At 29.2% G+C, this 27,694-nt stretch overlaps 2 protein-coding genes across 2 annotated transcripts; both read left to right on the forward strand.

Annotated features, from left to right (window-relative positions):
• Nucleotides 1-14,730: 14,730 nt before the first annotated feature.
• LOC123301351 (carboxypeptidase N subunit 2) lies at nucleotides 14,731-18,593 on the forward strand. Its single transcript, XM_044884089.1, has 4 exons — nucleotides 14,731-15,277; nucleotides 16,767-17,916; nucleotides 18,145-18,340; nucleotides 18,467-18,593. The coding sequence occupies exons 1-4, from the start codon at nucleotides 14,741-14,743 to the stop codon at nucleotides 18,591-18,593; spliced, it is 2,010 nt and encodes a 669-aa protein (XP_044740024.1). The 5' UTR covers nucleotides 14,731-14,740.
• Nucleotides 18,594-24,433: 5,840 nt separating this feature from the next.
• On the forward strand, nucleotides 24,434-27,459 carry LOC123301352 (zinc finger protein 91-like; the record flags this gene model as incomplete). Its single annotated transcript, XM_044884090.1, has 4 exons — nucleotides 24,434-24,440; nucleotides 24,746-25,552; nucleotides 25,598-26,917; nucleotides 26,960-27,459. Coding segments are annotated over exons 1-4 (2,634 nt in total), but the record flags the coding sequence as incomplete, so codon positions are not given.
• Between the last annotated feature and the right edge of the window lie 235 nt (nucleotides 27,460-27,694).

Consider the following 27,694-nt stretch of genomic DNA (forward strand, 5'->3'; position numbering starts at 1 on the left):
GTGACCTGGCTGCCCGAAAACGGATGAAGACCGCAAAACAGCTTACATTGACGGAGATGTTTAAAAAACAATGATTTTTATTTCTAAACTTGTACATAAGTACATTTTATTTATATTTAAAACATGTGAAAATATGATGTTTCTTTCATTTAATTCAATAAAAAAATAGTGCAATATCAAAACGTAGCTTTTTTTCTCTCGGCTAAAAAATGGCAATTTTTTTTAAAAAACTCCGATTCTCCGAATATTTGATTATCCGAATGGGTCCTGGTCCCCATTAATTCGGATAATTGGAGTTCTACTGTACTGGAACATTTTTGTTACGTATAAGTTGCTTGACCCATGTTAGCAAACACTGTTCTGATAAACGTACACGATTGAGTTTTCCTTGTTCTTCAGAATATTGTGATTGAATTTTATCTTTATTCTGAATTATTATACAAAGAGAAGATTTTAGCACATTAAATTCGATAACGACTTCATCACGCGTCTTTCCAAATTAATAAACAGATATTATCTTCAATTTTTCGGCATTTTTCAAATAAACATCCGTATGATAGTAAAGCAAGACTAAAACTGAAAGAACAAAATTAGCTGAGTGCGGAATCTGTGGGTAGAATAAGAATAAGTAAGCAAACAAAGAAACAAAACGCATATAATGCATATAAAATTCACTCGCTGTTTCAGTTAGAAATAACCATGACGATAGAATCGAAAGCACTGGCGTAGCTCGCCTTGGAGGGGCCCCGTATCAAAATTATTTGGGGGGCCCAAATGAAGAGTGAAGATTTCTAACAAAAGAAACAATTTGCTTGCATTAAATTAAAATAAATATTTATTGATTATAAGTTTTCACTTCCTCCTAGAAATTGAGCTTGCCAAACAATTCAAATTAAATATACACTTTTCTTGCCTTTTTTCAGCAAATTGATTCATTGAATCATGTATAGCTGAAGACGATTGCAGTTTTTCTAAAATGCTTACGAGAATGGTCTCTTAAGTGACATTGTGGATAACATTTTACTAATTTTTGCTTGTATACGTAAGGGGCCTCTGTAGCTCGGGGGCTCCGTATCATTGATACGGCTGATACGGCGGTAACTACGCCCCCGATCAAAAGAACAAATTCCAGATATAGAGGTTTGCATCGCCCCAATAACAGAGGTAATTCAATGCCAAAGAGTTGAAATCTAATCATGAGTTCCAGTTATGGAGGTTTCTCACTTATCCAGGTGCCACTTATCCAAGTTTTACTGTACTTAGTTGTTTATTGTAGTTATTTTTTTAAATAATACCGTAAAATATTTTTTTTTAGGGTTCTGTTCCAAATAATACAAACACTCTGGCTCTAAAGGTGTTTCTTATATGTCAATTCTTTAGTATTAATAAAGACTTTTTTCATAAAAAATTCACAAGAAAGTAAACTATAATTTAAGAATAAATACTTCTATCAATTTTCTATTATGGACACATAAAATTTGAATCTAACAGAATTACCATATTGGTATAAGAGTCCATAACAGAAGAAGGCACCCATCGTTCGAACATTATATATAAATAAACCAATTAATTTGCGGAACAGATGACAAAATTGCTATCAGCAAAACAAAAAATGCGTTGTTATAGAAACATAGCGTTTTTTTGCTTACGGCTAATCACCAATGCCTAAAAAACCGAAAAAATTCGCAAAAATCAAACAAACGATTTTCTTGCGATAAAAAAAAATTGACGTCCAAGAAAGATTCTAGATCTCAAAAAATACCTATCGATTGACGTAAGTCCGATTTAGATACGTAGATGCCCGAAGAAAAAATGAGCGAAAATAGTAGTTTTTACATTTGCTCATACCTCTTTTTCTTTTTTTATTTCAAAGTTGGTATTATGTGAAGCTATGAGTAATAGGTTCACAAATCTTTCATTTTTGCGAAAAAAGACACTTTTTGTAAAAACTTTCCCCTTATTTTTCGGGGCTTAATCTCTTCGTCTAGAATTCTTCGATCATGATATTTTAACAAGAATGGAATTTTTTTAAATTTTTGATGCCGAAATAGGGCAACGAAAAAGTGCAGGATATCTTATAACTGATTGTCAGATTGAATAGTCCATAAAATGTCACATCCAACGAGAAAGGAAACGTACAGCCTTTAGATTTAGAATCTTCAGTTTTTTTAACAAAAAATTTTGAAAATTTTTCGAAATATCGCATTTTTTCGAAATAAGACACCTTTTGTAAAAACTTTCCTTTTGTTTTCCGGGGCTTAATCTCTTCGTCTAGAATTCTTCGATCATGATATTTTAGCAACAAGTGACATTTTTTAATTTTCGATGCCGAAATCGGGCAATGAAAAAGTGCAGAATATCTTATAGCTGATTGTGAGATTATTTATGAAATAGCTTATAAAATTTGATAATAAAATACCGCTCCCAACAAGAAAGGAAACGTGCAGCCTTAAGAAAAAAATTTTAAATCATTTTTAGTAATTTTATGTTGTAAAGGATCATGAATCCATTTCAGTATGAAACAAAAACCCCACCTCTAAAAAACTAAAGACTTTTATTTCAAAACAGTAATTATCATCAAATAATTTTAAATTAAAACATCTTTCCCATTAAATTACTTTTTGAAGTCGATATCAATTAATCGATTTCTAGTTAATGATATAATGTTCATGAATATGAAATAACTGAACCATTTATGAACTTCCAGACTTATACTTAATTACCGGTATATGATTTTTGGGAAATACTTTATTTTATCTTTTGCTAAGATGATGATAAACTAATTGAACTTGAAACTAAATATTCGTTTTTTTAATGGTATATCATTATTCTATCATTGTATGATTGACATTATCAAAATGTCACTTTGAATTATTTATTTATAAATTAATTTTTGTAATTCAATCTTGATCAATTAAATATCAATTTTATATGGTGTATACTGGTTAAGAACTTTGTACTTATAATTTATAATATTTACTGCAAATAAAAACTGAAGATACGAGAATATCCCATAATGATAACAGCAAATAATAACTCAATATACAGATTGTCTCGAAAAGGTCTTTACAACACTCTACCAGGCTAGCATTCAAAACAAATCGATTTGACTATACTTATTTCATCACAAAGTTGCTTTGCTTGGGCACTAGACGACCATAAAGTTGAAATTTTAAAATAGGTTTTTTATAAATTTGTTTTATATATGCCAATAATAAATTTATTATTTTTCGATTTATTTAACGATATTTTTTTTGTGTTTTTCGATTTTTTTTTTTTTTTTTTTTGCATTCAAATTACATTATTTCAAATATACATTCGAAACTGCTAGGACTTCTTGAGCATGTTTTCAGTATTTAAATAAAGTAAATTGAAAAGTTTCAAGCATTAATTTTAGTTCCCGTGGTAAATTCATCAGTTTTTGTGCTGAATAAAACATTTAAAAAAATACAAACAACTTTCTTTCCATTATAACTCCGTTAATTTTCGTGCAAATAACTTGAAACTTTTTCATTTCAAGGTTTTTTATAGTATTTTAAAAAGTGTACGGTGTATTTTTTTTCAAAAACCGCCAATAACTTGGAAAGTATTGACTTTTCGAAGTATAGGTACTTTTTACATACAACTTTTGATCTAGAGGGTAAACGAAACTTAGTCCCAAATTTTCATAAAAATTAAGGCTATAGATAAAAATTTAGAGATTTCGAAAGATGCGAAAAAAGTGCTCCATTTGAAAAACAAAAGAAACTAAATCTCCTATGATGATGGACTTAATCTCTATATATTATAAATGTGAAAGTAAGGATATTTGTTTGTTTGTTACGCTTTCACGTAAAAACTAGCGCATGGATTTGAATGAAACTGTACAACAATATAGCTCATACATCAGAGCAGCACATGAGCTATAATTTATAAAGATATATTTAAAAAAATTAAAAAATTAAATTTAATCTGACATTTGACTGCTCCTTCTATAATCATAATTTTGAACCATAAATTACAGATTTCTGTAAAAATTTAAAATAGTAAATGTCAATAAAATCATGGCCATCTTATCTGGTATACTCAATGAGTTATGACTATTTCACACTTAAAATAATTGAAAACTTTGCATATATTTATGTTTTGTAAAACAATCCCTTCGAGTGTTATGGAAGGAGGATAAGTAAGATCGTGGAGGAGATGAAGTAGTGGTTTTTACTTTTAAGCCCAGTGAAGAGGGAGGGTGTCAAGCTAGGATAATCTAGATTGAAAATGATTAAATGCGTATATTTTAGTTTTTCCAAATTTCGCACCATAAGAAAAAGTGCTATTAAATTAGAGAGTGGGTTGATTAAATTGAAGATAGGGGTGAAAAAGCATTTATTTTCCAAAAATTTCGTAAACTAATAAAAATTTTTGTTTTTTTCTATATAACATAATCAATAGCCTATACTAATAATGTACAATATCATCGAAAAAAATCATATTAAAGTTGGTAACTTTAAGAGATAAACAAAAACGGTATCAATATTTATTTATTTTCTTAGAAATTCCCAATATAAATAAAAATTCCCGATATCAACATAAAATAATTTATTTAAAATTTATGTGCAATTGTTAAATGACATTAAATGTGAAGGTTTTCTTTAAAAAAATTTATTTGCATGAATTAATACTAAAAATTATAATGAAACAAATGAACATTTAATTCGTTCTCACTAACTTTTCCTCATAATTATTACTTAGAAATAATTTGTTAAATTTTCTCGTAACAGAAATTTTTCGTTTATAATTAATATAGATGGAAGCTTAGTGCAAATGTTCTGTGCACCCATACCTTCACTTTGAGAGGCGCTGCTATGGTGACAATCCTTACAGGGCTACCTACTCAGAAGTATAATTTAGTGAGTCTGTTGAGTTTGTCGATTTAAATGCCTGAATCACTGAAATGGCAAGGCTATGTATTTTATCATATTAATAATAATAATAATAATAATAATAATATTAATAAGGAGGTTTAACCTCTGTTTCTCTGACATTAACGTCTATAACAGAGGCCACCCACATCATTATTTTTTAATCTTTATTTATTTTAAACTACATCCCAAACATTTAAATTTTATGATGTGGGTGGAGTCGGTTACTTCGTTCTCATTCAAACGACGACAGTGTGATCAATTATACCGCCCCATTAATTATAATTGTTCACATTGCCGCTGCTTAGATTCGATTCGCGCCTAATTTTAAACTGTTATGATTGTTCTACTTGTGTCAGGTTTGCGAAAAAAAAGAAATCCAAGTCTTCTACCCCAATTACCTAAGCGAAAAAATTCTTTACTGTCTTTAATATTATTAAAAAAAAAAAAATTAAAAAACTTAATAAAAAATATTTTGACAGACCGACAGGTGGACAGGCTTACCACACATGTTCATCGGAAATGGCTGCGTTGAGTTTTAAATAAATTGAAAGGTCGTGTGGGTCGTCCCTAAGCCATAATTATTGGTATCATGCTTTACTGTACTTTCTTCTACGTTACAGCATGTAGACAGTCAGATTGACAAAGAAAAAGGCTTTTTTGAAGTAATAGATAGGCGATACGCATGTCCTAATTAATTAACTCTTCTCAGGGACAAAAAAAAGTATAAAAGGGAATGCCTAACATCTATTTAATCAGAATCTCATTAGACTTTAAAACAGAATCTCTTGAACTGTAAAATTCATTAGACATTAATCTATTAGTCTTAACGTTGTAATAGTTATACTTAATAAATAAGTAAGTATTTTATTCACAATTAAATCGTTTGTTTTAATTAATTGAACAGTGGCTAACTTACGTTAACGATTTCTCCTTAGTTAACAATTACTTCTCATTTCTTAAGTCAAAGTTTTGGAAGAGTACCATAAGCTATTGCCGTGGTGACAGCGATTTTCCCTAAAAACAAGTGACGTATCCAAATTCTATTTAATTACTGGAAAATCCCGGTTATGACAATATATAAGCGAAAAACTGACTGAATGACATATCAACGCACTGCCTAAAATACTGTGAACAGGATCGTTAAAATTTTCATGTCGATTTCTTTGACACTCTAGGTGAGCCCCGAGGAAGGATTTTTGGAAATTCAACTCTTAAGGTGTTGAAAAGCGGATGAAAGTTTATATGAAAATACTCATTTTTAAATCGACAACAAAATCAATTTTTAAAATTCTTTCATCGTTAGAAAGTTACATTATCAGCGAGTAGCATAGTCTATTTTTTAGTTTCAAATAAATTAGGATTCCGCACTATAACATTAAAGGCTATAACGCGGTAGTCTTTGTTTTTAAATTGCCTGACTTTTGGAAATTTAACTCTTAAGGTCGCGAAAAAGCGGATGATAGTTAAAACAAAATACATGGTCTGTATTTTATGTGTTCAAAAAAACTAGAATTCCGCAAAAAATAAATAACTCAATAAATTGTGAACAAAAAGGAGCGATAAGTGGGGCAATTTCAGAAACTTTGCATATCGATCAAATAATTCCAGAGATTATTCTTTTTTTTTCTTCACAAATCTACCTGACGCCCTTATGTCGTATGGGAACCCTTCTCCTAAAAGCTCCTGACTCGATTGTGATATAAAATCATTAAATCTTATTTCTTATATTTATCAGCTAATTAATTAATTTTCCATAGCTATAAATATATAAATTATGCAGTTTTTTAATTTAATTTATTTTTTGTAATATTATTATTAGTATAAAAATATAATTAACTCTAGTTTTTATAAAATCATACTTTAGACTCTTTCTACATAAAATAATAAAAATTTTTATTTTAAAGAATAAAATTTTTGGAACGAAGTTCCTTAACGCGGCCACGGTGAACCAACTGGCAGATACCGTCACGTAACAATGTGACATATGCTTTCTGTGTGCGTGTGTGTACCATATCCATGGTAACCACGATATGTTCTTCTTCTTATTTTATTTTTGTTTAGTATAGTACAAAAATGGCAAAATTCAGTGCACTATATTTTTGTCCGCTGGGAACAATGCCTACTTGACACTAACCAAATAATCTATTACTATTTTGTTGGCTGTTATTACGAACATCAATTTATAAACGTAAATTATTTATTATACTTAACTTCATTTACATGAGTAATTAAAAACAGATTACCTATATTTAACGTTTACATTTGTTTTTGTACAGTTTCGTAAGAAACTTCGTTCCTAGCGGGGTCCCACGACCGATATCTTTTTTCATATAAAAAAGGCAAAATTTAATGATAATTATTCGAAAAAGGAAGACCAAAGTTACACTTCCGAAAAACCAGAGACTCCAGTGCAAAACCGAAGAGTAATTAAAAAGTATAATATTTGTTACAATCCAAATAAAAAATATTTTTATTTATGTATTTATTTATTTATTCATTATAAGGAAAAGTATTTTTAATCCAAATTACCATAAAACTTAAATGCTTAGGTCAAATAATTTTAATTTCAATCGCAATAAATTCAATTCATGATTCTTAGTAATCAAAACAATCACAATGAAAGTTTTAAATTATTGACTGCTTAAAAATTTGTGTATTGTATGATAATTAATTAAAAATTAATAGAAACATATTTTATTTTACCGTCTAGCAGTCATTATCAAAAAAGATAAAGTAATGTACGTAATAACTTTACTGTAATTTTAACAATTATTTTATTTCAACAAATTTATCAATTTTTTATTTCCTATACAGCTTTAATAAAATTTATTATGGTTCAATATGTCTAATAATCTTTGAATACGTAACTTTCTGAAGAAAATTTTGATCGTATGTTATATATAGGTTGGACCATTTTAATCTATTTTATCTAATAGTTCGTTTTGTAATTTACCAATCAAAAGTTGCTGAGTTTGATGGGGGACATCATGTTCTGACTTCTGATTAAATCTACTTCTCCGAATTTCTTTAGTAGTCATTTTAGATTCTAAAAGGTCAGAGATAGAATAACACTTTAAATTAGGATCAATCCTTTTAAAAAAACTAATATTTTTTAATTAAAACATTTTTTTCAAAAAAGAAAATTTTGATGGAATACGACTTAAAAATATCTTATAATTAATGCGTTTAACCGAAAGAATATACGCTAGCTACATAAAAATGCTTTAACCAATAGTTTCCAAGGGCAATAGAGGACATTCTCGCCTGTGCTCATGACCTGAAATTCTAGATTCAGATTCATTTGACTTTGATCTTCAAATAATCTTGAAAATTTACCTGGGCTTAAAAATTATTAACACAAACAAATGATCTTTATTATCATTGACGCCTTTTGGCTGAAGTATTTTTCTGTAGCTAGCGTGTTTTCTTTCGATTAAATAAAATCTCTTCTCTATATATTATAAATGCGAATGTACGCATGTTAGTTAGTTAGTTAGTTAGTTTGTTCGTTTGTTTGTTACGCTTTCACGCTAAAACTAGCGAATGGTTTTTAATGAAACTGTACAGCAATATAGCTTATACTTCAGAATAACACATGAGATATGATTTATAAACATATATTTAAAAAAAAAATTAATTAATTTAATTTTACATTACCATAAAATGCAGATTTTTGTAAAAGTAGTCGTTTAACATTACCATAAATTACAGATTTCAGATCATAGTCAATGTAAAATATTTCACGGCCATCTTTTCTGATATACTCAATGAATAATTACGACTATTATACATTTAAAAAAATAGAAAATCATTCATATATTTTACCTGTGTAAAACAATCCTTACCATTATATCGAGTGTTATAGAAAAGGGATAAGCGAGAGCAATCTATCAATATTTACTTTTAAACCCAGCGAAGCGGGTGGGTATCACTCTAGTAATGTCATATTTTTAAGTCGTATTTCCTCCAAAAGCTATAAGGATTATCGACAAAAAAGTTTTAAATTAAAAATATTAGTTTTTTTATGAGGATCAACTATCTAATTTAAAGTGTTATTCTATCTCTTACCTTTTAGGATCGAAATTGACTATTAAAGGAACCCCGGGGAATTAGATTCAATCTGATACCAGAACATGAGAGTTTGATGGCCCCCATCAAACTCTGTTACGATTTTTATACCATGTATATATGAAATATACATAGTATATTAAGTTTAGTCCAAAGTTTGTAACGCTTAAAAATATTGATGCTACGCACAAAATTTTGCTATAGGTGTTCATAGAATCACCTAATTAGTCCATTTCCGGTTGTCCGTCCGTCCGTCCGAAAAAAGATATCATAGGTCAACTGGGTCTTGTAAACCGTTAGAGATAGAACAAAAGTTTAAATGTAAAAAATGTTCCTTATAAAAAAATAAACAACTTTTGTTTGAAACATTTTTTTGTTAACATCACTGTTTACCCGTGAGGGCGCCAATTAGGCGGAAATTATATCGTAGGTACTATACTTGAATATCAATTATGTATGTGTCACATGTATGTATGTGTTATGTGATAAAGAAATCAACACTGACTATGAATGGTATTTCAACAATTAACTCAGTCAATTGTTTGTTTTCATTTTTTTAAAGTACTTTTTGGTAGGTTAACTACACGACGAGCTATTAGCCATAATAGATTAAAATGATCCCACATGCATAAACAATTTTTAATCTAAAGTCAAAAGTTGATCCAAATTACCAATTCAATTAAGTTTAAAAAAATTTATTCTAAGCGAAGTATTCAAAGGCAGAAGAGAAGCTTTTAATATTTTATTTTCAACAAAAATCACGGCATTTTTTCGAATTCACTTAAGATAAATGACAATGGCTCTGGTTGTATCAGTCGTGTGTGAGATCTGATAGCAAAAAGTAATATAGCATTGATTCTCATCGTCATAAGCGCAACTTTAATGTATAAAGTTAATCAGTGATTATATTACCAATATCAACTACGTTTTAATTAATTATTATTAATGTAAATGATTGTTTTTAACAAGTAAATAATTATTATATAACAACGACATATGAATTAAAAAACAGGTTTATTTTGTTTGTTGTTCTTTTTTTTGGATCTCATCAAATTCATATGTACCTAATTATGTAATTTATATTAAAACATGAATGGGTATGAATTTAAAAGGATAGACCAATAACTTTCTGTTTAAATAAATTATGCTAGGCTAGTCGTATTGAAGTTCAAATTATAGATTTCCATCAGAAAATTGAACAGGCCAGTTTATTGTCTATTGTTATATAAAAAAAAATACGATGGTGAAATAAAATTTGTAAAATCATTGTTAAAAATTTGGTTTTTAGCGGTAATTTTCATTGTTTTGATGTTTTACTTTTTTCCAAAAAAAAAAAAAAAAAAAAATTAGAAGGCAAATTAGTATTTTAACAAAATACATCGTTTTAAATTAGTTTAATAAAAACAACAAACTCTCAAAAAAAGGTTCCATCCGAACTACGGCCTCTCATATTTTATACTTACATGAAATATTGATTTTTGGTTTCGCTAAAATTTTTTTAAAACTATTGATTAAGGTAGTTATGATCATGCTGATCAAAAGTCCTTATGGGCTCAACCCTCAAAAACCATACCCTTCCGAGCTAAGGCTTTTCAAAGATTATGCTTACATCAAGAGCTCGGAATGGAAGTGTTTTTGAGGGTTAGGTCCATAAAAACTTCAACCGAAACCAAAAATCAATGTATTGTGTGCGGGGTTCTTTATAATTTACAGAAATAAATACATATATCTACAAAATTAAAAATAAAATACTTGAAAACAAATTACAATCGCATAAGAACACAAATTTTTTGTGGTACAATGCTCATCTGTACGGAAGCCTGAATGGCTCACAAACAATTTATGAGAAAGTCACGCTACACTAGCTTATTTTTTAAATGTGTACTACCCACAAGTATAAAACCAACTTTTAAAAAGCCACTAGTTCACTTTCAACAAGTGCACTTGTGACTTGTGGTATTATGGAAACGAACCTTTTTGAAGATGTCGTGGATCTTTTGGTGATGATTATCCTTTAATTAGACACTACCGTAACTGTCAGAAATAATTAATAATTATTTGTCCGGATTTAATAATAAAATGATAATGTTTATAATTTGTCTTATCTGGTTAGTTCAAAATTTTCTTTAGTATCATTTTAAAAATATAATGCTTTAATTGTTGATGTTTTTCTGATGATCTGGGGTATTAGGTACTTATTGTTGTTGTTTACTTATAATTATGCATACGATATTATAAAAAGTTTTATTTTGATTTTCAGGTTGAAAGTTATAATTTTGTATCAGAAAGATAATAATTACACAGATAATAATAAAATGTTTAATGATCTTTAAAATAATTCTGTTTCAACTTCTGTTTACTTGTGGTATTCTGGATATTGTTCATTTTAAAGTGTGTTCCGCATACAAATTAATTTATTTTTTAACTTTAAATTCAGTGTATTTGCTTTAAATCTACAACCGACTTTTCATCTACTACTATTACTATTTTTTCATGGATAGAATATAAGGGAAGAATATAGAATGAACTTCACAGGTGATAGTCCATTTACTCATTTGATGTGAATTAAAACAGATATTACTACGTTAATTATGGTAGAATTTTGAGTATTTCCAGTTCTGTAATGTAAAATCAGCTTAATTAAGCTGGTCACACCGTGCGTGAGTTTTATAGGAGGCGTTTCCATGGTAACGATACACTACTTTGATTATAGAATTTTTTGTCACATATTCATATATAAATGAAAAAATAATTCATCTAAAATATATTTCAATAATTTTTTTTTTATAATAACAAATCCATAACTGTAATATTATATGAAAAATCAATTTTTTTTTTTAATAGTAAAAAACCACAATTAATTGAAAAATCACTTTAAAAAAAATTTTTTTGTTTTAGTAATTTTAAGTAAACTTCCGATTAAAAAACATGCAACTCTCTATTAGTAAATTTTGAAATTTTTATAAGAAGTAAAGTTTAGATGAATAATATTAACTAAAAAAATTTACTGCCAAGTGCAAACCTTTTTGTTTTAATATTTTCAATTTTTGTATTTTCGAACGTTGAACGCCTGTACATATCTTATAACACTTAAAAAAAAATTCTGTAAATAATTTCACAGTTCTAACCATATTTTGTTTTTTGCATCTTTTGAAATGAATTTTTTGAAACTCATTAATTTAAAATTCGTTTCAAAAAACGTACATCCCAAAAGTCTCATTAATTACTTCCCGACATTTGACCGCTCTGAAATCCGTTTTAAACCTTTTTAATATTATCGAGGGATGAGTACGAAATAAAGTTATTAGTTAATAGATCTCAATTCAAAGCTACATATCAATTTGTAACCTGCTATCTTTCATAATTTCGGAGAAAATTTCTGAAAACTAAATTTGTGGTTGGCGTTCACCAACTTAAAGCGTTTTGCAATAACGAGTTCTAATCTTTTATAGTTTTGGGCAAAATTGTTGAAAAATTTATTAGCGATCGGTGTACACCAACCTAAAGCTTTTTGTATTTTCCAATATACATTTTCGAACGAGCATTGAAACAAAAATATAATATGATCAAAGTAATAATATGATATTATCAAAGTAGCTTTGTTTGGTAAAATTCCAGCCAAAAGAACAGTTGAAAGAAAAAAAATTAGCTGGATGCATAATTTTAAAACTTGGGCTGCAATTTCATTGGAAGAGGTATGTAGAGTACCAGGCACGGATCTAGTCCTCAAAAAAGGTTGTGAGCAAAGACATCCGAAAGTCCGTCAAGTGAGTTACATGGGATCAGATACCGACTCTAGTATGGTGTTTTCACATTCCCTTTTCTATTTCATCTTCCAGAGTCAATATTTATTTATAACAGTTAATTCACTATCGTTGATGAATTTGCGGTACATCTGAACCACTTTTTTAACTGTCCCGATATCGATATCTAAATCCCTGCCAATTAATTTGATTTACGTAGAAAAATTCCTAACTAAAATATGTCGAATACCTCCGAAGTCAATCTCTGTCCGAAATCATTAATAACGGAAATTAAAAGATTTATGTAAATTGATTACTGAAAGTACTATTCTGCCAATTTCTCCTGATAATTGAAACTGTTCGTTTGCCTTGGAACTGTACGTAGGGATTTTAATGTAACATCCAACTGTTTTACTTGTTCTAACGCCTCGAAAATAATTGCTTGAATACTTTTTATTTTATTTTATTAAGGCTTTGGATACAATATCGTCAGCCTATCCACCTCAATAGACTGTGAAAGTGTGATGCCACAAGTGTATTACGGTTGTGAACATGTCCATCGTGTCCATATGGTTGGATCCGCGCCTGCAGAGTTCCGAAAAAGTTAAAAATATGTACTAAAGTAGTCTCCAACATGCCTTAAAGGAATATGGAAGCATACATAGATACGTTGAAACAAAAAACCTAAATATTTTAAGTATCCATTTCCTAGTCTGCAACTACTGAGCAATCTTACATTAAAAATATACTTGGTTACTTGAGATACTTTTTAGAATGCAAAAAAATTATTATGACCGAATCCGGATTGACTAGGTTCCAGTGTAGGTACATATATATACCTACTCACAATCCATATAATAAATTCATACGTCCATGTCTTAGTTGGTTAAAAGAATGAAATGTCATTGATTTATTTACCAAGTTGAATGTAACAAATATTGACTTATGTATGTACACGATTTTGATAATGAAATGATTATACTGGAAAAAAAAGAAAACCCGACTAAAAACGTGTTCCGTATTTTCCAAAATAATATACATGAGATTTGTAGGATATTTTTCGCTCTTTAATTTTGATCATGAGACATTTTTGTCTAAAATGCACTGAAAATGAAATACTGAAAAAAAAGCAGGAAAATTTTATAACGTCACGCGATGTTTTGTTATAATATTTTGCCTACTTCTAAAAGGAAATATAAACAAACAAATTTTTACAGTTTTAATATTGATTTGAATGCAAATCGCAAAACAAAACAAATTTTCCCAGTTTTAACATTTATTTGAATGTAAATCGCTATTATTAAATGTTAAGACGGTTAAGGTTGTTAGAAAATGGTCGGGGTAAAATACAGTGGGGATTTTGGTGGTAACCTAGTTTTCCCAGCATGTTTTGAGTGGAAGTCACGCCAAACGGCCCAATATTTTTGTAGGCCGCTATTATTTTCTCTTATTTTATTCATTTATTTTATGGTCAAATGGTTGTTCACATTTTTTCAATAGGTCGTTTAATGGACTGGTTCCGTTTCCCAATTTCAAAGGTTTTTAAAATATAAACATTGTAGGTTACACTTAAATGAAGCCACTCGCGAAGTTTCGTAAGAGTTTTATTCAAGAAACCATACCTCCCTCTGTACTGAAGACTATAAGCTAAAACTAAAAGAAACTGTGGTTTCACTTTTCCGCTCAATTATTTAGTGCGGCTGAGTACACTTCCTTCATAGATATGCCATGCACTACTTCACCAACTCATCACAGCTGAACCGTTCCTTGCAGATGCCTGAATTTGCCTCCATTATTCCTCCCTCCCAAAAAGGGACTAGGCGCTCCCCTGAGAGGGCAACTTTTTTTTACGAAGTTTTTACACTCTAATAAATAACTGTGGAAAATTTTAAAGATGCATGAATTTTTTCCTTGGGATATTTTAATTTCATTGTTCTACAAAGGTACCACTTAGATATAAAGTTGTTTACTTTAAAAAAGAGGTTAATTGAAACGTTTTTTGTTTTTATTTTCAGAAATAAAAAGAAGATGCAGCGGCCATTTTTACTAACATCATTACAAATATTATTTCAAATGATTGTTGTAACAATATGCGCCAAAATAAATCATTTAGATTTGATATCAGCAGCCTCAACACAAATCATTCCATGGCGGTGTCCAGAAATCGCACAACAACCAGCTGTTGAATGTTCGTGTGATATGCCTCACACGCTACGTTGCAATGGTGACCGTCCAGAAGCAATGCAAATTATTGGTCGAAAATTGCGTTCATTACCACCTGTAGCCTCAGTCTCATTATTGGATTGTACAGTTCAAAATGTTAGCGCACTGCCTGGACCACTGTTTGAAGGTGTTGCATTACATGGTTTAGTGGTGTCATCGGGAGCAATTAAGGATGTTCATAAGCATGCATTCATGGGCTTAGCATCTCCGTTACAAGCGTTAGGTTTACCAAATAATCAATTGAGTACAATACCAACGGCAGCTTTAGCGGCATTACCAACATTAGATCGTTTAGATTTATCACATAATCTATTGCGAAAGTTGGATAACTCATCATTTAAGGTAAAATCAAAAATACAATTCAAATCTAAGTACTCTAGAAAAACTTAGGGCGTAGCTGAGAGTTTTGGGATAGAAATTTCATAACTTTTTTCCAGATGGATTCATTTATATCAAAATATCGGACAGCACCAATTTCAAAAATTATATTTTCTCCGTGTTCGTTAGATCTTTAGGAACATTCATCCCAACAAGAAACAGTCTAGAAAATATTCTGCCTCCGTAATTAGCTCTAACAGGTTTTTTGCCTTGGTGGAAACATTTTCAGTTTCTGAACACAGATGCGAGTTCAACTCACTATTGATCAGTTGTTTTCTATGTAAGAATGAGTCAAAGCAATAAATAGCTTAATAATGTGGATCATAGGTCGTTTTTCTTCTTTTGATGAAAGGATACCATTCTCGAAGTTTGTAGAAATATTTTTAGATCACCCTGTCCATTATGTCCATGTAATAAGTCCACTTATATTCGGGAAAACATCCTTTTCTAAGATACATGGTGTTCAAATTTTGGAAGCAAAAGAAAATTTTTGTGAATATGGCCAAGCCCAGTATTTAGAATAATTGGAAATTTGACAGTATCCTCCATGACAAAGATCCTTCTACTCCATTCATCTTAGAGTTTCACCTCGGAATCTAACGAAATAAGCTGAATTTTTTCAGAAACCTTTATTTTGATAGATTAAATGACTCAAAAGTCACGTATGGTTACGTGTGCGTTGAGACAACATTTGTACTATCAAAATAAAGGTTTGTAAAAAAAATTAACTTATTCCATTTGATTCCGAGGTTGACCACTTTTTTTGACTAAGATGGTGGGTTATTCATGATTAAGGATTAATTTCGATAACCAGCAGTAAAGTTATGGTTGTGCATTCATCCTGATTCAAGAAAAAAATTTGCATCGCTACTACAGATTTATGCAATGCCCCACGCCTGGGAAATTTTCTAAACAGCCTTTTTGGCAATATTCACAATATAATTTTAATTAAACAAATTGTGTATCTACATTCTACACGGTAAGATTTTTTTGTGGATATCACTCTTTCAGTATCAGTGTAAACGCCATATTGTGTACTGTATAGAGGGAATAGTAATATTAGCAATAGTTATGGAGGACAATGCAGTATGGACGTCAGGTCTATACTGTTTGACGATATGCTCAATAATTCTGGTGGATAGCCCTATTCAATACTGTGATATTACTTATGCTAACATAGATATTACTTATTAAGTATATGTCTGTATGTCATACCATGAAGTATTGTAGTAAACGCCATACATTTCTTACCTTGAAAGGAGGATGCTTTCTCGACTCTAAGTGTACTGAGAAATTGTTATAATTTAAACGTTATCTACCCATTTGATGAAGTCCTGCTTTAATAATTTGAACCACTCTATAGAAATGAGATAATTATTAATTTTGTTCCATTTTTTTTACTAACAACATGATTTTAAGAAAATATTTAAACTTTTTTTTCTTATTTTTACAGAGTCTAGAAAATTTAACATTTTTGGATCTAAGCGATAATAAAATCTCCGAAATTAGCGAAGATGCTTTCACAACACTACCACAATTAAAAACACTACGTTTACGTGGAAATGGTTTAACAATTACTACAATACAAACATTAAAACCATTACCAGGTATCAATGATTTGGATTTAAGTTCAAATTCATTAATTGGACCATTAGGTCGCCGCTCAATATCACCAATGCCAACATTACAAATTTTACAATTATCACATAATGCAATAAGCAGTTTAAAAAAGGGTGCACTGAAAGGTTTCATCAGTTTAGTAACATTAATGTTACATCACAATCAGATTGATGTCCTAGAAGATCATGCTTTTGAGAATTTATCAAATTTAACTCAACTCGATTTATCACATAATCGTATTGTGGCTGTATCCGGAGCATCGTTGGCGCATTTACATAATTTACTTGATTTAGATTTAAGTCATAATTTTTTACGTGCAATTACCGCCGATTTAATATTGCCACTAGAGAATTTAAAATCGTTAAATTTAGACGACAATGATATATCGATAATCGCAAGTGATGCATTTCAACCAAATGTAAAATTAACAAAATTAAATTTAGCAGATAATCCACTAAATTGCGATTGCAGTTTAATTGAATTCGCTGTATGGTTATCAAATTCCGAACAATTATCATCCGAGGATAAAAAAACAATAATTTGTATGACTCCACCATCATTAGAAAATGCTTTATTATCTGAAATCAATTCAGAAAATTTACATTGTGGAGAGGATGAACATGAACCAATTATGGCTCCGCCACCACCAAGTTCGTTAATCGACGATGTTCCTGTCGCAAATATTCGTGTTACATTACGTAATTTAACGTATACTGCAAATCAAACCATTTTTGAATGGTCTATAGATGAAAATACAACAATTCCTTATACATGCGACAGTTTATTTATTTACGAAGATCTCCAAAATATTGGAGAAATGTTAATTGAAACACATAAAATCACTTGCAATAACAGTGATGATAATTTTAATCATATAACGTTAATTAATGAAAATATGGATTTAGAAATGAATCATAAATATCGTTTTTGTATTGTATTATTCGAGGGTAATTCACATTCTGATGATATTTCATTAATTGTCGGTTGTAGTGATATTATAACATTATTAAATGAAAATACAAAAAATATTAACGAAAATTTGGCAAGTATACCAAAAAAAATTACTGAAATTGAAAATATTTTTGTTGATTTTACAATTGGTAATATAATCGTGAATGTTAAAATGCGTGGTATAAAAAATTTATGTATATTAAATATTGAATTATTTAAAAATGCACAATTAGTTGATAATCAATATGTAAATTGTACAGAATCACATTATATATTTACTGGTTTATTAGATCATGGACCATATCAAATATGTGCATTAATTATTTTACAAAATAATACTGACATTAATAATAATGAGGAATACATAAACTCACAACAACCAATATCGACCACAGCGACATCTCTAAGTCGATATTGTGTACCAGTTGAAATAAGTGGTGGTGGTAATCATTTATGGTCAACAACAGATAATACAAATCGTATAAATTTTAATAATATGACAAATGTAATTTTAGTTATAATATGTGTAACATTATCAATAACTTTATTAATATTAATATGGGGTGTAAAACGTTTATTTAGTAAACCAAAAGTACAAAGTAATACTTTAGAGAATCCACATCATCAATATTTTTTACCACCGTCATCAGTCATTGAAGATGAGCAACATTCACGTTATGTTAAATTACATGCTACTACCAAATTATGAAATTTTTTTAAAAGTTTGTTGTGCAACTTTTATTTTATGTATCCGGGTACTTTTAGAGAAGCCAACCTTGAGAACTTCAAAGTGTTATTGATTCGGATGTCCAATTTTGCTAAATATAAGTTACTTGCTTGATACCCGCCCGCTACGCTGGGCTTCAAAGTAGAGACCATCGCGTTATCCATTACACTCGAAATAGAGGTAGGAATTGGTTTACATAGATAAAATATATGTAATGTTATATAGTCTTGATTCATGGAGTGTATCAGTAAAGGTGCCCATAAATTGTATCAAGAAATAAATTCCATGAATTGTATTAGAGAAATCTTTAATTTACGGTTCAAATTAATGCTCATAGATGGTGTAGTGAAATGTCATAGACTAAATTTCATTTTTTTTTAAATATCTTTATAAACTATAGCTCATGTGTTATTCTGATGTATGATCTATATTATTATTAACAAGCACATAAACAAACAAACAAACAAACATCCTTACTTTCACATTTATAATATATAAGGATAAAGATAAGTACCTATAGGGATTTAAAAGCAGAACTAAAAGATCGAAAAAGTTAAATTAAACGGTATGCTTTAAAAACGTGCCTTATTTTGTTCAAGGTTGGTCTCTCTAAATTAACCCAGGCTTGTCAGAGCCTAATTTTATTATATAAAATAAAATATTACTAGTCTACTACGTTCTTAAAATACTCCTTTTGTATTTTCAAAATTCTGCCACGAGGTTATGTCACCTCCAAATCGTTCGTCTTTTGTACGGGAACTTCTTTGGGATCTACTTTACGCCCCCTATGAAAATCTGACGCGGTGAAAATCTGAGTTACTTTAAAAAAAAATGTATTGTTAACCCTTTTGCACGCAGCCACCCTCATCGCCCAAACTGCCAGATTAATTCATCCAAATACCATTATCAGAGATACGTGGAAGTGTATAAGGTACGAGTTATTCCATTGGACTTTTTTTACATTTTCTAAGGCCTGTAAGAACTTTTTCCGCCGCTAAATTGAAATACTTTCTAGGACCTTTTTTATAAAACCATCTAAGCTAAAAAAATCCAATAGGTCTCGATGACGGTCGACTTACTACGTATTTATCAACGTGGGTGCTACTACTCTGACTAATTTCGAGGAGCATTCTTTCCTTAGATACAGTCGACTGAAAATAAAGGGTTAAGGCTAAAAAATAAATTAGGTTCTGACAATATTCCATATTGTGATAGAAATTAAAAAAATTAATCATTTTGTAAATATTATGTATAGTAAAACATTGAAAAACAAATTATTCATAATGTGTAAATAATACAATTAATATACTTTAGGAGCTACACATCTCGTACCCGATCAGTGTCAATTTCTAGCACCCGAGTTTTTTTTTTCTATTTTAAAGCGCTGAATTCAGTTTTTGCAGGCGCTTTGCTATAAAGTTGTGTCAAAAATTGTTATAAACAATTATTTTAAGCAAATAGGAAATTTGTATTCATATGGCTTAAAAAAATTTTTGCCAAGTATTTTGGCACATTTTAAACAAAAAAGATGTCTGGCAACTATTTTGTAAAAACCAAAGGCTCCGATAAAAAAATTGCACAAGTTTCAAAAATTTACTTCAAAGCGAACATTAAATAAAAAGATTTTTTTTTTGTAGTTTTAAATATGTAATATGGTACTTAGAGACCATAAAATTTTTTGTAAAACCCATAGTTAGCGAGGAAAAAATTGGCAAATTTTCAAAAATTTACTTTTTATAACTAGTTTTCCATAAACTACGAGGCAACAAAATTTATTTAAAAAAAGTCTCCAGAAAAACACAGGCAAGTTTAAAAAATTCGTATTTTTAGGAATTTTTTCCTGGGTTTACAAAAAAATTGCAAGGCACCTTTTTTACTTAAAATCAGCCAAAAATACTGAAGAAATTTTTATTTTTTAACCCATAGTTTTTAGAAAAAAATTTGTAAAAAAAAAAAATTGCTAAAGTTTTACTCGGAATCTATGAGTTTTAGAAAAAATGCAAGATACATTTGCTTATAATAGGCTGAAAAATTTTTATCAGCCAAAAATGTCATTTCTGTATTTCTTTATAAAAATTGTTTCTAACGATTTTTACATAGATTTAGCACATTCGAAATGGAGTCAAGCAAATTTGAAAAGTTCAGCGAATAAAACTACACAAAAAACTTGGGTGTATACATGGGCATCCATCTGTTACGGAAAGTGGTGCGCCTAAACTTTTATGTTTTAGAAAATTCTATGACTGAATTTATGAAATTTCTTAAAAAATTAAATTTTTATTTTATTTCAGGGATTTATTTATTGTATACAAAATAACGTACTAAAATTTAAAAAAAGTAATTATTCTAGAGTAGCTTACGTAAGCAGAGTTGAGAATGTACAATGTTTTACTGTAGTGTAATGGTTGACATTTATACCAATCGGTTTTTTCCAAAATGGAGAAAAATAAACCAAATAATATCAAATAATAATGAAAATAAATTAAAATTTGGACAAAAACAAAAATACAAAACAATTAAGCTTTTATTTAAAATGCAACGTATCGTCTATATTGATTAAGACTTTATCAAGCAATTTAAAATTAAAAATGCCTATTTAAAATCAGATACAAACCAAAAAGACATAATAGTATAATCAATAATTAAATTAAAACATGTTAATTGTTTATCCTATTAAATTACAAAATTAAGGAAACATGATAATAATGATGAATTAAATTTATCAAATTTTAAAAAAACTCCGAGAAATTTTCCTGGTACGGAATCCTAAACTCGCACTTGAAACATATCTAAAAACACTCTCCATTAAATTACCTTTCAAACGAAACAAAAAACATAAAAAGCGGTTCATCCGTTTAGGCGCTACGATGCCACAGACAGTCAGACAGGCTCATGCACATAGCGCTCAAACGTATAACATTCCTTTTTTGTTTCCGGGGTTTAAAAGTTTGAAACTTTATATAAGTGTTTTTTGTTTGCATCTAATGTTAAATAGTAATGATTTTCAATTTTCAGTTGTTTGATAAAGTCTAAATCAATAAAAACGAAACGTTGTATTTTAAATAATAGCTTATAATACAATGAACAAGTAGGAAAAAAGTGTCGAAAGTGAGGATCCGAAGCAGCACCGATTTCAATGAAATTTTTTGTAACGTGTTTATAGGATACAAAAGAACATTCAGCCAACTTAACCTAGTCAGACAGGGGCATTGAGCCCCAGCGGGAGGCATATGTAGCTCAAATTTTTTTGAAATGCTTATTTTGGCTTAAAATTGTCATATAGTAGGTATTTTTGATCAATGATTACAAATCTGGTGTTAGATAAACGGATTCTGTTACGTATTCCGAAAATCGTGCAATTTTTAGCCTAGAATTTAACTTTTTTAGAACAAAAACTGCAAATAAAGTATTTACTGTCCAAACTGTGCTCTAGGAGGTATTTTTGGTTGTTGATTACGAATCCGATGTCAGATTACACGGATTCTGTCACGTCTTCCGAAAATCGTGCCATTTTTGGTAAAGAATTTAATTTTTTTTCACCAAAAATACCAACTAAGTGTTTATAAAAAATGACACGATTTTCGGGAGACGTCATAGAATCCGTGTAATCGGACATCGAATTCGTATTCAGCGACCAAAAATACCTACTAGATGACAATTTTAAGCCAAAATAAGCATTTCAAAAAATATTTGGGCTACTTATGCCCCCTTCTGCTACATTAAGTTGGCTGAATGTTCCTTGGGGTCCTATAAACAAGTTACAAAAAGTTTTATTAAAATCGGTACTCTTTCCTCACTTTTCCCATGCATACTGGCTAATTAGTTGTACTATTAATTTTTTTGTGATTTCCTTTTTGTCCTTCGCATTAAGCTGCATAATTATTGTATGTATTGATATCCGATGTGGATTAAAAAAAATTTTTTCTCCTGTCTTTCGACAAAGAGAATATGTGCGATTGTACCAACAAAATATGAACATGTATACGACAGGACAACCAATATTTTATCGTATTTATCAAGAATCTATAAAATCTCTCACTACAGCATACAGCAAACTCAACTCCAGATAGCGTCAACTCCAATCTTTATTAACTTTGATTAATATTTGATTAATTTTAACATAAAGTACTAGTCCAATTATGCTAATTATATTATTGTAAATAAAAGTATTATTATATTAATCACGCTAAATAAAAAATTGCGCTTATCACAGATTTAAAACAAAATGTAATTAAGTATATTTCTTACTAAAAAACAATCTTTGTGCCATTTTCCTTTGCTTCATAATTTATATTAAAAACTTAAGAATAATGTTAATATCTAATTTAAAATGATCTGTAATGTGCTTTAAGTATTGAGATTTTTGTTAATATTGTTATTGTAATTAAAAATAAAAAGCTCACTGCCTATTTGAATAAATTTATATTTTTAGATAATGTCTTGTATTATTTTTTTACCAATCTCAAAAAAATTGTGATATAATCTATATTAGGCCCATAGAATAGCGGAAAAGGATATGGGTTACGTGTTGTTTTTAGTTACAGGTCACAAGTTTGTTTGATCTCTGGAGGAGGGGGGTTATTCACATAATAGACTTGCCGAGTCCACTCACTCGGAACCTGAGGGGTGGAATTAAACAAATTCGGCTGGAAATTTTGTTTTAATTTCTTTTAAGCGATGTAAGTCGTAAATGGTGCCAAAGAATACAGATACATAAAGAACAACAGTTCTATACAAATATACGAACTCACCATTTGGTATTTTGAACTTCTTCTCATGCTACAGCCAAAAAAAAAATACATTGGTTTTTTATATTCACCGATAGATGACTCTATGGGCATATTTTTATTTTTTTTGTCTCATCATAGGCGTGCATTTAAAATACCGTCCCTAAAAATTCAAGCAGTAAAATTGATTATATTTTTTCCTTAAATCAATTTAATACAATCACCTCTAAAAAAATTAAAAAAAAAAAACTATGTTCTGTATAAATTAGGTAAACGAATGATTGTTTTTACTGTACCTGACTTAATTAATTTATATAAAAAATATAATAGAAATTTTCTTTTTTATAAATTAGAGGTAAGAAAACATAATAGTTATATTTATTATAGAATTTATCTATTTAGTTTTGTTATATAACTGAATTAAATAATTTTTATTAAGAATAAAATTGTTTATTATTACCTAAAACTGAAAAACTTTTTTCAGATCATTCACATTTTGCATTCATTATTTTTTAACTTAAATGATATTATAAAGTTTACTTAAGTTTAGTTTTTACAGAGGTGATCGTATTAAATTGATTTAAAGAAAAAATGTAATCAAGTTTGTTGCTTGAATTTGTACTGACGTTATTTCACAATGAAATATTATAGAAATAAATAAATGCACGCTTATGATGAGATAAAAAAAAAAAATATTATGCGCATAGAGTTATCTATCGGTGAATATAAAAAACCAATGTATTTTTTTTGGTTGTAACATGAGGAGAAGTTCAAAATACCAAATGGTGAGTTCGATCTGTATTCTTTGCTAAAACCATGGATATAGAAATATTAAAATCTAAAACACGAAATATCATCGTTCTATTTGAATTTCCCGCAAATGAGAGACGCAGCCAATCAAAAGTAGGCACATTGATTCCCCCCTGAGTGATACACCCCTTTGTCTAAAGTAGGACTTTATACTACATCCGTACTATAATTACTAGATCCGTGGATTCGGCCCAATATTTTATCTATGATTCGGCCCTTTTTGTTCAAACATCCGTTGGGTTATATATTCTATGTTCAAACATTACGAACACAATTAATAAAAGAATGGACGGTAAGTTTTTTTTATTTATTTATAATATTTATTTAAATGATAATATAAACAAAATATAGGTGAAAATGTGAAAAATGAAGAATTCTGTTTAAAATTAGAAATCAAAGAAGAGGTTAATGACGAAATATTATATGAAGTGGATTCGAAAAATAATGAAATATGTGACTATATTAGTGATAATAAGTTACATTCAGAATTAATTTTAAAAGATGAAAGCTATGATGAAATATTTGAAGAAGCTGAAACTGATTTAAATTATCATGAATTGTTAAAGGAAAATTATTTTTGTGATAAAATATTTACAGCTGAAATTGAATTACGTAACAATGAAAAATTGCTCAAGCATAAATTGTATTCATGTGATGTGTGTGATGAAAAGTTTAAGCAACAACATTATTTAATTGTTCATAAACGAATTCATACTGGAGAAAAACCATTCTCTTGTGATGTTTGTGAAAAAAAATTTAACGGAAAACAACATTTAGTTGCACATAAACGATTACATACTAGAGAAAAACCATTCTCTTGTGATGTTTGTGAAAAAAAATTTAACGGAAAACAACATTTAGTTGCACATAAACGATTACATACTGGAAAAAAACCATTCTCTTGTGATGTTTGTGAAAAAAAATTTAACGTAAAACAACATTTAGTTCGACATAAACGATTACATACTAGAGAAAAACCATTTTCTTGTGACGTTTGTGAAAAAAAATTTAACGGAAAACAACATTTAGTTGCACATAAACGATTACATACTAGAGAAAAACCATTTTCTTGTGACGTTTGTGAAAAAAAATTTAACGTAAAACAACATTTAGTTGCACATAAACGATTACATACTGGAAAAAAACCATTCTCTTGTGATGTTTGTGAAAAAAAATTTAACGTAAAACAACATTTAGTTCGACATAAACGATTACATACTAGAGAAAAACCATTTTCTTGTGACGTTTGTGAAAAAAAATTTAACGGAAAACAACATTTAGTTGCACATAAACGATTACATACTAGAGAAAAACCATTTTCTTGTGACGTTTGTGAAAAAAAATTTAACGGAAAACAACATTTAGTTGCACATAAACGATTACATACTGGAGAAAAACCATTTTCTTGTGACGTTTGTGAAAAAAAATTTAACGTTAAACAACATTTAGTTGTACATAAACGATTACATACTGGAGAAAAACCATTCTCTTGTGACGTTTGTGATAAAAAATTTGTTCACTCACAACTTTTAATTCGACATAAACGAACACATACTGGGGCAAAACCATTTTCATGTTATATTTGTGAAAAAAAATTTAAACACCAATGCGTTTTAGTAGCACATGAACGAATTCATACTGGAGAAAAACCATTCTCTTGTGATGTTTGTGAGAAAAAATTTAACATAAAACAGAATTTAGTTGTACATAAACGAATTCATACTGGAGAAAAACCATTCTCTTGTGATGTTTGTGAAAAAAAATTTAACGTAAAAGAACATTTAGTTCGACATAAACGATTACATACTGGAGAAAAACCATTCTCTTGTGATGTTTGTGAAAAAAAATTTAACCAAAAACAACATTTAGTTGCACATAAACGATTACATACTGGAGAAAAACCATTCTCTTGTGATGTTTGTGAAAAAAAATTTAACGTAAAACAACATTTAGTTCGACATAAACGATTACATACTGGAGAAAAACCATTTTCTTGTGACGTTTGTGAAAAAAAATTTAACGTTAAACAACATTTAGTTGCACATAAACGATTACATACTGGAAAAAAACCATTCTCTTGTGATGTTTGTGAAAAAAAATTTAACGTAAAACAACATTTAGTTCGACATAAACGATTACATACTAGAGAAAAACCATTTTCTTGTGACGTTTGTGAAAAAAAATTTAACGGAAAACAACATTTAGTTGCACATAAACGATTACATACTGGAGAAAAACCATTCTCTTGTGACGTTTGTGATAAAAAATTTGTTCACTCACAACTTTTAATTCGACATAAACGAACACATACTGGGGCAAAACCATTTTCATGTTATATTTGTGAAAAAAAATTTAAACACCAATGCGTTTTAGTAGCACATGAACGAATTCATACTGGAGAAAAGCCATTCTCTTGTGATGTTTGTGAGAAAAAATTTAACATAAAACAGAATTTAGTTGTACATAAACGATTACATACTGGAGAAAAACCATTCTCTTGTGATGTTTGTGAAAAAAAATTTAACGTAAAACAACATTTAGTTGTACATAAACGATTACATACTGGAGAAAAACCATTCTCTTGTGATGTTTGTGAAAAAAAATTTAACGTAAAAGAACATTTAGTTCGACATAAACGATTACATACTGGAGAAAAACCATTCTCTTGTGATGTTTGTGAAAAAAAATTTAACCAAAAACAACATTTAGTTGCACATAAACGATTACATACTGGAGAAAAACCATTCTCTTGTGATGTTTGTGAAAAAAAATTTAACGTAAAACAAAATTTTGTTCGACATAAACGATTACATACTGGAGAAAAACCATTCTCTTGTAATGTTTGTGAAAAAAAATTTAACGTAAAACAAAATTTAGTTGTACATAAACGATTACATACTGGAGAAAAACCATTCTCTTGTGATGTTTGTGAAAAAAAATTTAACGGAAAACAACATTTAGTTGTACATAAACGATTACATACTGGAGAAAAACCATTCTCTTGTGATGTTTGTGAAAAAAAATTTAACGTAAAACAACATTTAGTTCGACATAAACGATTACATACTGGGAAAGAATCATTCTCATGTGACGAATGTGAAAGAAAATTTAACTCAGAACACCATTTAATTAAACATAAACTAAAAAAACATACTACAGAAAAACCAGCAGCGTGTGATGGTCATAATAAAACATTTAAGTTTAAGAAGAGTTTAGTAAAACAAAGACTTGTACATTTAAGACCACCAACACCTCCATACGTATGTGAAGATTGTGACCTAATTATTACCAATCAAAATGAATTAAAAGATCATAAACATAAAAATATTGTTATTTTAATAAACAAATAAATATTTATTTATTAAAAATAAAAAAGTTATTATTTTAGAATATCGTTTATTTAACCCCCAGCGTACCCGTATTCCGGTATTCTATAACTTTTTGACGATGACGGTTGATATCGTTGTTGGTAGAGGTCGCTCTGTATTTATACTAGGGACAATGGGGGCTAGTGCCAGGGTGGCAAATTTTACAGGGGCGACAAAG

This window comes from Chrysoperla carnea, chromosome 5 (assembly GCF_905475395.1).
Source record: "Chrysoperla carnea chromosome 5, inChrCarn1.1, whole genome shotgun sequence".
NCBI classification, from domain to species: Eukaryota; Metazoa; Arthropoda; class Insecta; order Neuroptera; family Chrysopidae; genus Chrysoperla; species Chrysoperla carnea.

Coding starts and splice junctions, on each gene's coding strand:
- LOC123301351 (XM_044884089.1), top strand. CDS start 14,741: ATGCAGCGGCCATTTTTACTAACATCATTACAAATATTATTTCAAATG. Junction 17,917..18,144: donor TGATATTTCATTAATTGTCG/GTTGTAGTGATA, acceptor TAAATTGTACAG/AATCACATTATATATTTACT. Junction 18,341..18,466: donor GGTGGTGGTAATCATTTATG/GTCAACAACAGA, acceptor ACGTTTATTTAG/TAAACCAAAAGTACAAAGTA.